We start from the raw sequence: 14,626 nt of genomic DNA on the forward strand, positions 1-14,626 counted from the left end.
AGGGAAAATTTTTCTTGTGAGGCTGCCATGTGTACAGTAATGACCTCAGCGGGTATTACTTTAGTAATAGTAAAAAAGTAGTTATTATAGAATATAATAGATAGATAGAAGATAGATTGTGTCAAAAATCGTATCAAAATCAAATTCATTAAAACAATAAAATCTCTCACATTTTTTTTGAGTATTAAATATCTCTTACTTTTTCGTTGACCGATTTTGAATAAAAGTGTAAAGATTGAGGGAGTATTTTCTTTCACTCCATTATATTTTGATCATAAATAAAAAAAACCATCTTCACAAGCCATAATTTTCCACTTTTCCTTCACTTTTCTTCACTAAAAAAAAAAAAATGCACTTTTACTCTTATGGAGTTATGGTGTTTGCACTTCAAATAATCAAATGTTGCCGACGTCATAGCCAAGTTTTCGCGCCATTTTCGAAGTGATCGCTTCGTCGAACTCGAACCTCCTGTTCGCTTCCATTCCTTTTGTTGATAGTCTGCAGTTCTTTCCTGGTAATGGTGCCTCGATTTTGCATTACCGATCTCTAAAATCTCCGGCGCAAAAGGTAAGCAATCGATTTGAGTTCTGCCGTTTTTGTTTTCATATTTTCAATCATTTTGTTTGATACTCGACAATTAGGGTTTTGCAATTGGAATGGAATTATGGATTTCCCCGCGCCTTTCAGATGAACGCATTTACATTGCTTAACTCAGGTGTTGAAAAGGATTGTAAGCGAATTCTTCCTTTATCTAGTTGCATTTGCTGTATATTATATTATTGTATGTTATGTGGTGATTAATGGATTATTGCTTATAGTTTCGTTTGAATTTCCGATAGCGTGGGATTATTTGCTAGCCCGATTTAGCATGTTTGTGTGTACTTTTAGCCTCTTAGGCGGTTCTTTTTGGGTGTAGAGAGAGCCTCAAAGGGCAAGCCGACAAATGACATAGACGGAATTTGATACCAGGTCTTGGTACTACGCGTCGAGACTTTACCATCTGAGCTATTTGACATCCGTAGTGTTTTTTATTTATAATTAATTATAAGGGTATGCTTGGATTGAGGGTAATGTATTAAAGGGGTAATAAAAGTCAAACTAAGGTAATTGAAGGTGATGATGAGGGGATGAAGTGGTGGCAAAGGGAACAAGCTAGTGTTGGCAAGAAGAAAATAAAAGGGAAGGGGGAACAAATACCCTCATCATAGGGGGAATAGTTACCCACCATCCCACTAGGGTGATTATTACCCTCATTTGGGGGGTAATTACTTCCACCCTTCCTCCCTTCTCCTCACAACACCACCACTACCACAACTTCTTATCACAATACCACCACACCACCCTCCTTACAACCACCTCAATTCACCTTCATTGTCCTTTTATTATGGTGGTTTGACTTTTATTACCCCCATAATTCATTACACCCAATCCAAGCGTGCCCTAAGTATGGAATAGACTATGATTAGATTTCCGAATATACATCAAATCAAATGGAGTTGTGGAGAGAGATGGATAAGAGCTACTATAAGGGGGTATTTTGATGAAATTTAATTCTGATGGTTTTGTAATGGGCTGGTGGAGAGACCGAGAGAGGATGGAACAAAGAACTATTGTACGGGGTATTTTAGTGAAATTACTGTGAAACTTTAATGATGTAAGGTTTGAATAATGAGACAACTATTTCCGGATGGAAGGAATATATGACATACGGGCAATTCCCTTGTACATCCGGTTAACATATAAACATTTTTGGCTTGTTTTCTCATTTGAGGGGAGCTCCAAATGAGAAAAAAGAAAGAAGAGTGTGGATGTATCGTGAGTGTGGTACATCCGGATGACATGTAGAATGAACATTTTGATGACGTGAGTGCTTGAGGTAAAACAAACAGTTCTTATACAATGGAAAAAATATGTGTGTATCTCTTACGTGAGTGGTAATATCCTTAGTGCCTCTCCATACACACTACATGGTCCATTAAGCCTCACTTGAAGGCACAATAAACTAAGCCAGTTGTTGTCCTGTTTCTCCATTTCGAAGCAAAGAATAGTATAAATTTCTGGTACATTACAATGCATGAGAATCTTATCCCTTTTCAGAAATGTCAATCAAACATGCTGACACCCTGTAGTTGTAGTTATCGGCTTCTGAAGTCTGTTTGCTTTTGCATGATTTATGTGGCTGGTTTGCTCATATAACCAGTTGAAATCAATCAGTGCGATTTAGCTGTTGGATTGGGGATACCACATTACCACACACCCTTCACAGCCTTTACCCATCATAAACTTATGAACTATATTTGTCCAGTGTGAGGACTTATATTTAAAATTGTATATATTCTTCGGTGTTGTCTTGGGGATCATTCAGTCATTCCTGACTGTCATGAAACTGCAGCTTGCCTTATGCTTATAGTTAACCATTAGTTTCCACTCAACAACTCTTCTTTTAATGCCTCTATGGCATGATAATATCTATTATTTAATGAAGTCCATTTTGCCAGTGTTCTCTTTCTTAGGTGGTTGTGTAAGCATATCTGTCACTTCATGTCATGTGTTTGCAGAATATGAAGAGTTTCCTCCATTTAACATGGGTTTCAAATTTTGATACAATCAGGGTTGTACTATTTTCTATACCAATCAACTAATTACTGAATCTCCAAGAGGGCTGTACGGAACCTATATGTTCATAGTTACAGAATAGCGTTTAGCATCTATCTAGTGAAATTCAGCAATGTAGTTTGTTGGCTTTTGGGTATCTAGCACACCCTCCCTAAGTTGGGAAAGACTGGAACATCGTGTTTCATGTAAAAGTTAAGCAGATCCTATTCTGATCTATGAATTTGAAAACAAATAACGTTTTTCCTGTACTCACTTGTGTGGGGTCAGTTTCCTTATATGAATTCTTGCAAAGTAAGTCGCTGATCATCTGATATAAAAAGTTAGCAGTATAGTTCTTATAGAGGTATAGAATAAGCAGGCATATGAATTTCACAGAAAAGCTCATCCTTCCTGAATGTTGGCTATCCTTCTGGATTGCTAAAATCTGGGTTTTCATTTGTTTTTGGAGTGCCTAGTTTTCAAGCAGTTGGACGGGGTTTTTAGTAGGGTTGATTGTTGTAAAAACAAACTAGCCATACTCGTTATTACATCAAAGGAAAAGGCATGGCGTGGTTGTTAGGACATGATATTGAGTTGGGGATTAGGGGATAGAATAATGAGAGAAGAAATTTCTGTATTGTCAGTTACATGTACTACTCTATTCAGAAGAATCTAGAACTTTGAAGCAGAGTCTTATCCCCAGTTCGAATTTGGAACTTATCTCCTACCTTTCTGTCATCATATATCCCGTTGTCTGTTGCTCATCAAATTTCTTTACCGTTTCCTATCTTCCTTTACTTTACTAGTTGCAGGTGTCATCCTTTTGTCCAATTTGCAATGAGGACAACCAAAGACTATTCTTTAGCTTTTGAGTTTTGATTATAATAGATTAATCAAAATAAGTTAATAACTCGTTTAATTGTTCGCACTTCTAATTTGCTGTGAAGTGGCGGAAAGTTATTGCACTTAGGATTTAGGGTCTAGTAGAAAGAGAATCTATGTGACATAGGGGCAAGGCTACATTCCGATCCTCCCTTATCTTGTCCTAGGCAGGAACCTCTTCAGAGGTATCAAGGTATTCTTGATGTTGAGATGTTATGTTATTTCTCAAACAATATCTGAAAATTCTTGAGGTTTTAACTGATCTTTGTTATTGACTTATTACATTAACTGTGTGCTTGGATAGCGTGATTCGGAGGGAAATGGAGGGAAAAGGATGTGACTATGTGAGGTATGTGTAAGAGAACTTTGTCTAAAGAGCATGGTTATTTCTATTTTTCTTTTGTGACTCTCAATTGGAAGTGCTTCAAAATTCAATACGTCTCTCAACTTATCTTTCCTAGGCCCTGCCTCAAAGCAAGTTCGGATTACATTTGTTTCTTCTTCTGTAACTGGAATGTCTAATGTGTAGTATCGCAAATACACCTGAATAGAATTGCTTACAAGTCTATAGCTTTCTAATTTTCTATTGTTGCTGACCTTAGTTTTAAAAATCGCGCCTTGGGTGCGCTTAGGCACGCCTAGGCTCAAGGCACAAGTCTTGGTGCCTAGCCATGACAGGCTCAGGCACCCTCCCATGCTCAAGGAGCAGCGCCTTACGCGCCTTATGGTATAAGGCTCCGATTATTGACAAGTAATAATTTTTTAATAAAATTGGCCAAAACCACGTGATTTTAGTGGTTCCCTAACAGTTAGAATTTACTATATTGAAAAGAGGAGAGAGAAAACTCTAAATTTTTCCATTTTTCCTTGTCTTTCAATGACATGTCATGCAAAATCCTCATTTTTCTATTTTAAACTGTTTATGTAAGGTGTAGCGCACTTCTTTTGAGAATCTGAATGAATAGCGAGTCACTAAAAAGTTACTTGAACCTTCTTTAGTCCCTTTTTGTTTGGTTTTTTATTTCCTAACAAAGGCTTTTGATTTTATTGTAATTACTATCTTACCTCTTGTGACAACAAGTATTACTATTTTGATTTTTTTTTTGAAAATAAATACCACAAAATATTAAAAATTTGTGCGCCTTGAGTACGAAAAGCGCGCGCCTTCGCCTTGCGCCTTGGGTCCAGGGACTTTTGCGCCTTGGTGCACCTCGCGCCTTTTAAAACTAAGTTGCTGACCTCGCTGTCATCTGTAACAGAATGTCTATTTCTGCTTGCGTTTTGGTAGATTCATAATTGTCAAATTTTATGGAATGTGACAGTTTACTGGCTGATTTACCTGTTTGGAACATCTTTTCTTCCTAGAATAGTAAGCCACTATTACAGCCATCCTAAGCACCATCTTTTCCTCAGATACCAATCCTTTATATCTCTTCTGCCACCGCCCCTGCCACTGCCATCACCTTCTCGTCATTCTACTCAGTTTTGTAGGCGAGACCCTTGAGAGTGACCTTATTTTTCCTTAGCTGATCCCTTGATTAGCTTCTTGATCATCTTTATCTCTAACACTACCCTTGCCTTAGTTGTGGACACTTTAGAGTTTAGAAGCATCCAGTACTGTTAATTATAGTACCGTAATTTGTTTTATATCAAGTACTCTTTCCATCAATTGCTAATTGTTATAAAGACACAGTGAAGATTCTTTATAAAGTTTTCCAGTCCCTTTATCTAGAAAGACCAAGAGGTGGGCTGCTATAGCATACCTTTACACTCCACTTCCCCTAAAATCCTTAGTACAAGACTCAACCATTTTTAAATTAACCTCTTTTCTTTCCTAACTACGGAGTACTTTGGAGGTCTTCTTGAAATGGTCTTTCTGAAAAGCTTTTACTTTCTCTAATTATGTTTCTGTTCATTCTTTTGAACATCAAGGCTCAAGTTTTGTTAACATCTTTACAAATACGTATAGAATTTCGATCCTTTAACTGAATAAATATAATGTAGAGCTGTGCATGTAGCCGACTCCATCATTGGGATTTAGGCTTCATATTGATGTTGTTGTAGAGTTGTGCATTTGTTACATACCCCATATCTAAATTGTATTTGAATTTTGTATCTAAATACTTAACATTAGCAAATAATTGCAAAACTATAGAAAACTGTCTTGATTTATTTACTTTAATAATTAGGAAAACTTGATTTTTTAATATTTTTTATACTAATTCTTTTTGCTGTTTTCTCCTAATGTTGAAAATGCATTCTTTTGTGTGATTACTAATAACCTAAACTTGATGTTGTTAGGTTGGTATCGTTATGCTGGAAAATATGATGTTCAAAAGACTCTTGATCAGTTGATAATCTTTGGTCAAGGTGTGTTGATTTCAAAACTTTAACTCTTTCAAGTCTACATTAGTGTATTATTATTGTCTCTCGTCATTGTGATCAATCTTTATACAATCCTCAAAAATATGTAGCGTAGAAGTATGAGAGGTCGACCTACTATCATTCATGTTCATGTGAGAGAATAGGATAATTAGTAGTCCGTATATATATTCATGCATGTTTGCTACTTTGATCAGTTGTCATGTTCATATACACATTTTCATGAAACATGTACTTCTCTTTTACTCGTACTTATGTTAAAGTGAGATGTCTTTATAAACGTTCTGATTAGCTATATTTTGAACTCTGAACATGGATAGTTGTTTCATCCCTTAGATCCGAATAAGTGATATTTAACAAGTTGTTTTTAGATTTTTCATACAGATTCTTATATTCTATACAAATTATTCTGGAAGAACACTTGCTTTGAATTAGAGGGAATAATATGAGAACATTTTAAGAAAACAATGTATGGAGTATAGCATATATATCTTTTGTGGTCTTTTCAAGTTATCTCTCTTCATTTTATCAGTTAATAATATACTACGTATGAGGGTTATGTTTAAGAAGGATATTTTCAACAAAAACTTTCTTTTTTTAGATTTATATTTTCTACACAAGGATACAACATAGTAATAATTTTCATTCATTTTACATGTTGGAATCCATAAGCATGCTGCATGTCAACATATTGATAAGAAGTGTTATTTCTAGAAACAATACACCCTTGTTAATTGTGTTACTCAAATGGAATTGGGAAACTATAATGATAGTGATTCCTGTAAATTTAAAAGTTCGGTTACAATCTGACCGGGGATGATGAGGGGAATGAACTAGTAGATGATTGATTTGAAAAGTTTTAAGTTTGACATGTAAATGAGCAGATTGAGTTTTAAGTTATTCACCTATCTATACATGTTGTTGCCTACTTGGAGGTAACTTGTTACATTACTGTTGAAATTTACAGGCGAAGGAAGCTATGCTGGACTGTTTATTTCACTTAAAGTACCCATGTCGGATCTTTGACATTCTAACATGGTTATGGACTTTTTTTTTCTCTTAATGACATGGGTATGGCTAGGCACTTTGTTTTGGATTAGGAACACAGCAAACTTTCATAATAGTGGATCATGACACTTAGACATGTACCGGTGTCTGACACGAATATCTAAGTCCTCGTATCATACTTCCTCCTTTTCATAATAAATGTATCATTTTGACTTTTTTCACACTATTCATTTACTAACTTTGACCAAATTTATTACTAATACGTAAAGATAATTTTTGTGTTTTTAATTGTTATTAGGTTAATTTCAATATATATTTTCAAAATATCAAATTTTTATATTTTTTTATTAAAATATAATTAAACATATTGATGGTCAAAGTTAGTATATAAATAGTATAGAAAGTCAAAATGATGCATGTATTGTGAAACGGAGGAAGTATGAACTATAAAGGAAGTCACTAATTGGTTGTAAAAGCTTTACGTAGATTGTGCAGACAAATGCTAGTAGGGATAGCAAAAGCTTTTCACGGCAGATGCTATGCTAGCTTAATGATGTCTACTCAACATTAGGATACGTCTGATGATGAGCAGAATTGATGCTGCAAGCAGAATATCTGCAAAAAGTCTGTATGAAAGTTACCATGAAGCTAACATCTATTATATGATTGCTTTCGCTCGCACAAGTTTCTCAGATTATTCTTGCGAGCAAATTCATGATGGTTTAAAGGGGATACTATTCTTAAAGAAACCATGAAAGGCAGCTAATTCCTTGACATGGTAGCTCTTATGTGTCTCAAGAGTCCTTTGTACATGAGGCTTCATGTTCACTTAATAAACCATCCAATCTGTTGAGCATTGTTTTGTGGTAGTAAAATTATTTCTTAGGGTACCAATACCCTTATTATTTCTAGAAGATTCATCTTGCCATGATTGGAACAGTTTTTCTTTTCTAATATATGGTTATCTTCGGTTGATTAAGTTTAAATTATAATACAAATTATATTATAGGAATCCTTCTTCACTTCTCTTCACCTTATAACGCATGAACTTATTTGTACTTATTGGACATGATTTCAAGAGACTAAACTTGAGAGAGTATACTTATCGGACCTAATTAGAACTTATAGGACCTGGTTGCAACTTATCTGAACTTCTTGGACCTGAAACTTTTTTTTTAAAGGTGAAGAGAACGCACCCTAAGTGTATGGTTTTCCATTCACATATTAGTAGATTTTTGTAGTAAATTTGTTTCTTAACATTACACTGCTTGTGATTTAGTAGAACCCTATATGATGACTAATCTCCAAGTTTCTTAACATTATACTGCTTATGAATTTGTGGAACCCTATGTGTTGAGTTATCTCAAAGTTTGATGTAAATTAAAGAACCTCCTTTTGGAAAATGATTTTTTCATTATTTTATAAGTACAAGAATTGAAACCTTCACCTGTTAAGTTGCAATGTTCAAGAACCAAAAGTTATAGACTTATAGCCTAGAAAGGGATATATGCACTACTGAAATGTCTAAACTATTGTAGAAATATTCATAAACTTGTATTCCCCATTACCAATTAGGAAAAGAAAAAAAGGAGTTGTAAACATCATGAAGTCCTTGGCATACTTTAGAGGCAATATGTTGCATAATCCTTTTGTTGAAGGCCAAATTTGATGTAAAATACATATATGTTCAGACTTGTTTAATTCATAATTGCTGGAATTATTCTTCGGCCAAAAGATTAAGGTATTAACTTATATGGATATTCCATCTTTATTCGTAATTAAGTTTTACCGGTACTTTTTCTTCAAAGTTGAGCCCCACACCTACCTAGTCACTTTTTTCAGTTATCACTCTCCTTAACCTCCGCGTAGAAGTCAATGTACACAATTTTTGTATGAGATAGGAGGAGTATTTATATTCGATGCATCGTAATTTACCAGCCAAAACTCCCTTTCTCTCTCCCTTTTGTGTTTTGCCTTAATGCTCATTACTGTTGTTTATGTATGTTTACTTTCCTTTTGTTTTTTTCTCCACTAAGAATGTATGTACAAATTGCTATGTTTTGCTTTTGTGGCTAAGATTAGGGAATTTCTTACTTTGTTCCATCCTTGCGTTGGTATGATGTTTCAAACATGAAGTGATGTATAAAAAACAAATGTTGGCTTCGTGCTCGAATTCCATCCATGTTTCTAACATTAATGTTGTCCAGAGTTGGGATTCTTATCAACATACGGGTAGGAGACAACGATAGGGGCAAAGAGAACCACTACATATGCCTGAAGGAAACATGAGATCATATTCTGATCCCCCTCCACCCACATTCACCTTACTATCTTTTACTCTTAATCCTTTAACAAAGGAGTAGATGTGACCACACTTTTGTATTAAAGGAAACGTTGGAGAGGCTGCATGTGTAGGAAAGAGGACTCTGATTTTCACTTTCTCCAACTCTCATTTCTCTTGGCTGTGGAATCAGAATAAAGGGTGCTAGAATCTCTCTGCACTTTCTTTCCCAATTAACAATTGTGCAAATATTTTTGCAGTAAGCTGAACAAAGAGGACATGACAATGACTAATGATTGAAAGGTAAATATTTTACATCAATCATTATTCAGCGTTTTTTTTCCCGTTTCTCACTACATGATTCTCTTATCGTTGATGTCTGCTGTTTTTGGTAGTCTCGGCCCAAAGAATCCAACTATTTTGTTCTTGAGTATTGTGAAATATCCTGAGATTGGTTATTTTAACCGGAACTTAACTCCATTTCATTTAGCACCACTGCACAAACCATTAGATGAAAATTAAATTGTCGTTTTTGGATCTTCAGAGTTCAGAATTGTTGTTGTCACTTGTCAGCTCTTTTTATCTATGTTGTTTTAAAAAATTCTTGTCTAATTGGGTTTTTTGAACTGTTCTCCTTAGTAATAATGCAAGTACCTTACGGTATCTTATGCAGAAATTAACTTGATTTCTCAATAAAGTGAACATGTTTAAGAGTTTAAAAACTTCAAATTGAGAGGTTTGGCTGCTGGTCAGTGGCTCAGATAGTCAGTCATTTTCTGAAGTATACTACTAGTCTACTACAATGAGCATAAATTTGTTTTTAAAGGTTTAGTCTTTAGACAAGCATCACAACTGTATTGAAGCCAAGTTTACATGACTAAATCTCGTTCACTTGCACCATGTTTGGATAGCTATTATGGAAGTAGGAGGGGGGGGGGGGGGGGGGGGGGGGGGAAATTTGAGAAAGAAGGGAGGTGAGGGGAAAGAAGACTTGAGCTTGCATTTTCCTTCCAAATCCTTCGAACATAGTAAGGATTTGGTTTATTAGAAGGGAAGAAAAATGGATTCCTCCAATTCTCTTCTTTTCCCTTTTCCCAAGTAATACTCCGTGATATCTAAAGTTCTAAACAAGGGAAGATGAATCCCTCACTTTCCTTCTGTATTACTCTATCCAAACACACCATTAATGCAAGAAGAAAACATAGTCAAAATCCTATGATACTGCTGCTTGGATGAATATGGCTGGTAGGTTAAGTGGTACTGGTGCCTATATGTGTCCCAATCTAAGGAGTTAGACCCCCTATTTGTGATCCTTGATCTTCTCAAAGATACTGTTCCCTGTTTGGCATTCATAGCAGTAGGTTTAGCCTTTTAGAAGATATGTTTTGCAAATAAAATAAAATTAATTATTCTAAAGGAGGTTAGCCGCGATAGTGAAGGTTCTCTTTTGAGGATGATCACAGGGTTGGCACCAAGAATTTGAAAATTCAGTTTTCTAAGCCAAAATCGAGCACGATTCGTTGTATGTTAACTAGTTTTTATGAATTGTTTTTGTTGAGTGCCTGTCATTTCTTTCATAAATTTTATTCCTTTTGCGATAGATGCATTTGTAATCTCATAAAATAATGACGGAATCCTCATAACATATTGTTAAAACAATCACCTGTTTCTTCCAAAATAAGGAAAAAGGAAAACAATTGTTAGCTTTGGCTCATTTAGGATAGATTCGTCTGTCTTATGCTACAAATATTATATTAGCAGTACCTAGAATATGATATCTAATCCTAAAAATGATATTTATGGTTAGTAACAACTAAATGTGGTATATGCCAAGCAATTATTTTTTCTTAGTGAATCTTGTGTTTTATGATGGTTTAAAGTGCCTTTTACCATGAACTGCCAACAATTGTAGGCTTGTAGCATAACTCCATACAGTAGAGCTGATCATGGGCCGGGTCATAACCTTAAATGTGTTAGTCTGGCATAATGCTATCGAATTACATGGTGCTGCAAGCTACACACTTGGTTAACCATTTGAATAGTCAGTATTTTATTCAAAAAAAGAACTATGCAAGTTTTAAATTTAAGCCCTTTGATGGAGTATATTATAAACAGGGATGAAGCTCAAGATTTTACGTCTTATACAAGTTTGTTACTTTACTGTCAAATTCTATCACATGAGTAAAATTTCTATTTTGTTCTAACTTGGTTTATCTTATATGTTTTTTTTTAAAACTTTTAAACAGAGAATATTCTCAATCAAGAAATCGTAGCCGTCAGGTATGGTGAAGTTTTCCCATACTTGTTGCCCATCCAAAGCTCCAATTGTTGTGAAAAGAACTGACAGAAAAAGTGCTTTATGATTGCTTGCTGGTCGTTACTATACACAAGGGCAGAGTTTCTGTTTGTAGTTTAGCTACTTTGGCATCTCATACGTACTATTCTCTAACCCCTTGGTTAATTTAGTTTCTATTACAGGGTTACATTTATTGTTTATGCTCCACTCATGAGTGGTAAGCATGCTAGCAAGATTTTAGACTGATAATGCACCGAATGGCCAAATTATGCCATGCACCCAAGTGTACAGAGCTAATTACAACCACCAACTCGAGCACCACACATGTTGGGGCATGAGGTGTGCGTGAATGGCATACACTAAACGCGTACCTCACATACCAGTGCACACCATGGCGCTGATAGGTACACAGATATCCACATCAGGGTGCATCTTATATGCAGTGTTATGAAGATATTTACACACAGTATTATATATGCGGTGTTCTGAAGATATTTACACACAGTATTATATTTATAGATGACAGAAGTTTTATTTAAACCTTGTACTTAACAGAATCAACTAAGAATAGAATGTATTAAGTGTAACTGCAATTCACTAGGGGGTACAGGAAAATTTTTGGAATCTGCAGGAGCTAATTTTCACAGCCAATAAAATGACAAACCGGGTTTGTCAGTCTGGTATGTTCCTTTTTCTAATATTTGTTTAAAACTCCTTCCTGGCATAGTTTAAAGGTAAAATGCTATGCCAACTTCACAGTGCATCCATTATCTGTTGGTTTTATGCTCCATAGTCCATACCATATCGTTCTCAATCATTTAATTGTGGCCCCAAACCATCCCTACTTGAGAACATTCTCACTTCCCTCTTCCCCTCTCTTTTAGTTTTCACTCTTTTATTCCCTTTTTCTCTCTCCTATCCTGGAATCCTACTATATAAACCCCATTTGGTGTGTCCATATGATATGAACTAACACTCAAGCTTCAGTTAACAGAACTTGAAACAAAAACCATCTCGTTACACTTGTACCACTACTACCACAGTAATGGAGCGTAACCAATTGCATCGTCAAGTTGCTCAGATGAGACAATCTTTCTTTGATCAGGTTTCCTTTGTTCCCATTCTATCCTACTTAGTTCTTGGAGTTAGGTCTTATAGATTGTGTCTTCAGCTAGTTACTGTCTTCTAACATAATAATGGGTTATTTTGCAGGGATTTTTGGATGAACAATTTATTCAGCTAGAAGAATTGCAGGATGACACGAACCCGAATTTTGTAGAGGAAGTTGCAACTCTCTTCTATAGAGACTCAGGAAGGTTGCTAGCTAATCTAGAACAAGCAATGTAAGACATTTTTCTGTCTTTCTATTTTAAAAACTTCTGAAGTTATTTTGTAACCAGTGAAAACAAGCCAATGGTTTTTCAGAAGTTTATGATTATGTCAATAGTAACAGAGTTGTCCTCTATTTACAGGGAAAGAAGCTCACTAGATTTTGTAAGGCTGGACAATATCATGCAACAGTTTAAAGGAAGTTGCTCAAGGTACCACATGAAAAAATGGCAAAATATTTGATCTACTTATTAATTTGTTAGTTAGAAGTAACAATCTTTGGCCTCGAAAGCTAAACACATAATTTTCTTTTGGCACAGCATCGGAGCCAAAAGGGTAAGAAATGAATGCAATCAGTTCAAAGAATACTGCAGGGCAGGAAACAGTGATGGGTAATTCTCTTAATTTTATCCAGGAATCTTTGTTTTTATTAGTCTAATTTATATGATCTTATTTAGACACTCTAGTTTCTTTTTTTTGAGATTCTGTAAGGACTGCTTGTTAGTAAACACTTGAGATATCTGTTAAAGATACTGATGGACTCAACAACGTTATCATTACATACCTTAGTAGTCATCTACAGAATCAACTGATAGGCTTGTTAGTTTAGGGAAATTAGGAATCATGTCTGTTGTCTCATTCAATTCGCTTCCTAACTTTTGTTGCCTATTGCTTTTGCATGGTGTGAGCAGCTGCATGAGGACTTTCCAGCAATTGAAGAGAGAATATGCGACTCTGAAAAGGAAACTTGAATCCTATTTTCAGGTTTATATTCACATTCATTATACCGGTTATTAGTATTATTCCTTTTACGAATTACGAGTTGGAAGAAGAAAAATCACAAGTGCTTTTAAATTATATTCCTGTCTCCATTGTTGCTAGCTACTAGGTATTCTTTTCTTTGGTGTTGCTAGCTAACTACTATTTGGGTTTTTGATATTCAGTTAGTTAGACAAGTTGGACCAAGGGAGATGGCTACTCGCCCACGTTAGATGGAAGAAATTACGACTCAGAAATGTGATTGGTGAATTACGTACGTTGTACCAGTTTATGATCTAGAAATCTCAGCTGCAGACCAGATCCCTTAATTAGGCCCTGCTTCTTGATCTTTAACTGATCCATGAAAAAGGGAGAGTTTTGCATGTCTCCCTTTTGCTTCAACTCCCTTATGTAACAGATAAATTTTATGTTGTATGAGTCTTTGGTTGAATGAAAGGTGGGTTAATTTAATGATAATTCCATGGCGCAGTTTAGATTATTTTGCTGTTGATTGGTCTATTGCCTTTTAAAACTCAAGCTTCAAATTTTCATTCATCAAGAATTGATTATATTAAAGTTCAAAAATATAAGTACTTAAATGCAACGTTAACGAATGCAATGTGGTTGGACAATTTTCAGCAAGGTTTTGTTTGGAAATATGAATGATGAATTTGGTATAACTCTTTAACAATTTCAATGTACATGGGTGGACTGGTTGTGAGCCTAGTTGTCTTGATGGCGACGAAGTTGTTAGTCTTAGTGGTGAATGGAGATAATAGTGTGATTGTCTTCAGAGACTGTGATGGTGATCCAAATCTATATAAGAGAGAATTGTCATGGACAAGAAGTATCCAATTCTAAGTATAATGACCATGATAGAATTGATCTTGATAGAAAGTGAGTGTTGGATGCATTGGACCTAATTTCCAATACAACTATTGAGGATATTTGTAGGAACTTGTACGTACAACTATATTACAAAATCCTAATTCAACATCCAACACTAAATTTCCAACATATAAGATACCTACAAGCTATAGGCCTATAGTTATCTAAATTGAATATACCTTAATTTTTTACCCACATCATAAGTA

The 14,626-nt window shown here is 35.2% G+C and overlaps 1 protein-coding gene across 2 annotated transcripts; it reads left to right on the forward strand.

Moving 5' to 3' along the window:
• The first annotated feature begins 325 nt into the window (after window positions 1–325).
• On the forward strand, window positions 326–14,009 carry LOC110775858 (histidine-containing phosphotransfer protein 4). 2 transcript variants are annotated; one of them, XM_056843108.1, is made up of 10 exons: window positions 326–567; window positions 642–730; window positions 5,779–5,847; window positions 9,409–9,451; window positions 11,395–12,549; window positions 12,657–12,787; window positions 12,917–12,985; window positions 13,094–13,165; window positions 13,466–13,538; window positions 13,718–14,009. In XM_056843108.1, the coding sequence occupies exons 5-10, from the start codon at window positions 12,490–12,492 to the stop codon at window positions 13,763–13,765; spliced, it is 453 nt and encodes a 150-aa protein (XP_056699086.1). In that variant the 5' UTR covers window positions 326–567; window positions 642–730; window positions 5,779–5,847; window positions 9,409–9,451; window positions 11,395–12,489; the 3' UTR covers window positions 13,766–14,009. The 2 variants fall into 2 exon arrangements, with proteins under 2 accessions (XP_056699086.1, XP_021836144.1); XM_021980452.2 differs by lacking the exons at window positions 326–567; window positions 642–730; window positions 5,779–5,847 and having other exon boundaries at window positions 7,251–9,451.
• The last annotated feature ends 617 nt before the right edge of the window (window positions 14,010–14,626 follow it).

Source organism: Spinacia oleracea, chromosome 4 (assembly GCF_020520425.1).
Source record: "Spinacia oleracea cultivar Varoflay chromosome 4, BTI_SOV_V1, whole genome shotgun sequence".
NCBI classification, from domain to species: domain Eukaryota; kingdom Viridiplantae; phylum Streptophyta; class Magnoliopsida; order Caryophyllales; family Amaranthaceae; genus Spinacia; species Spinacia oleracea.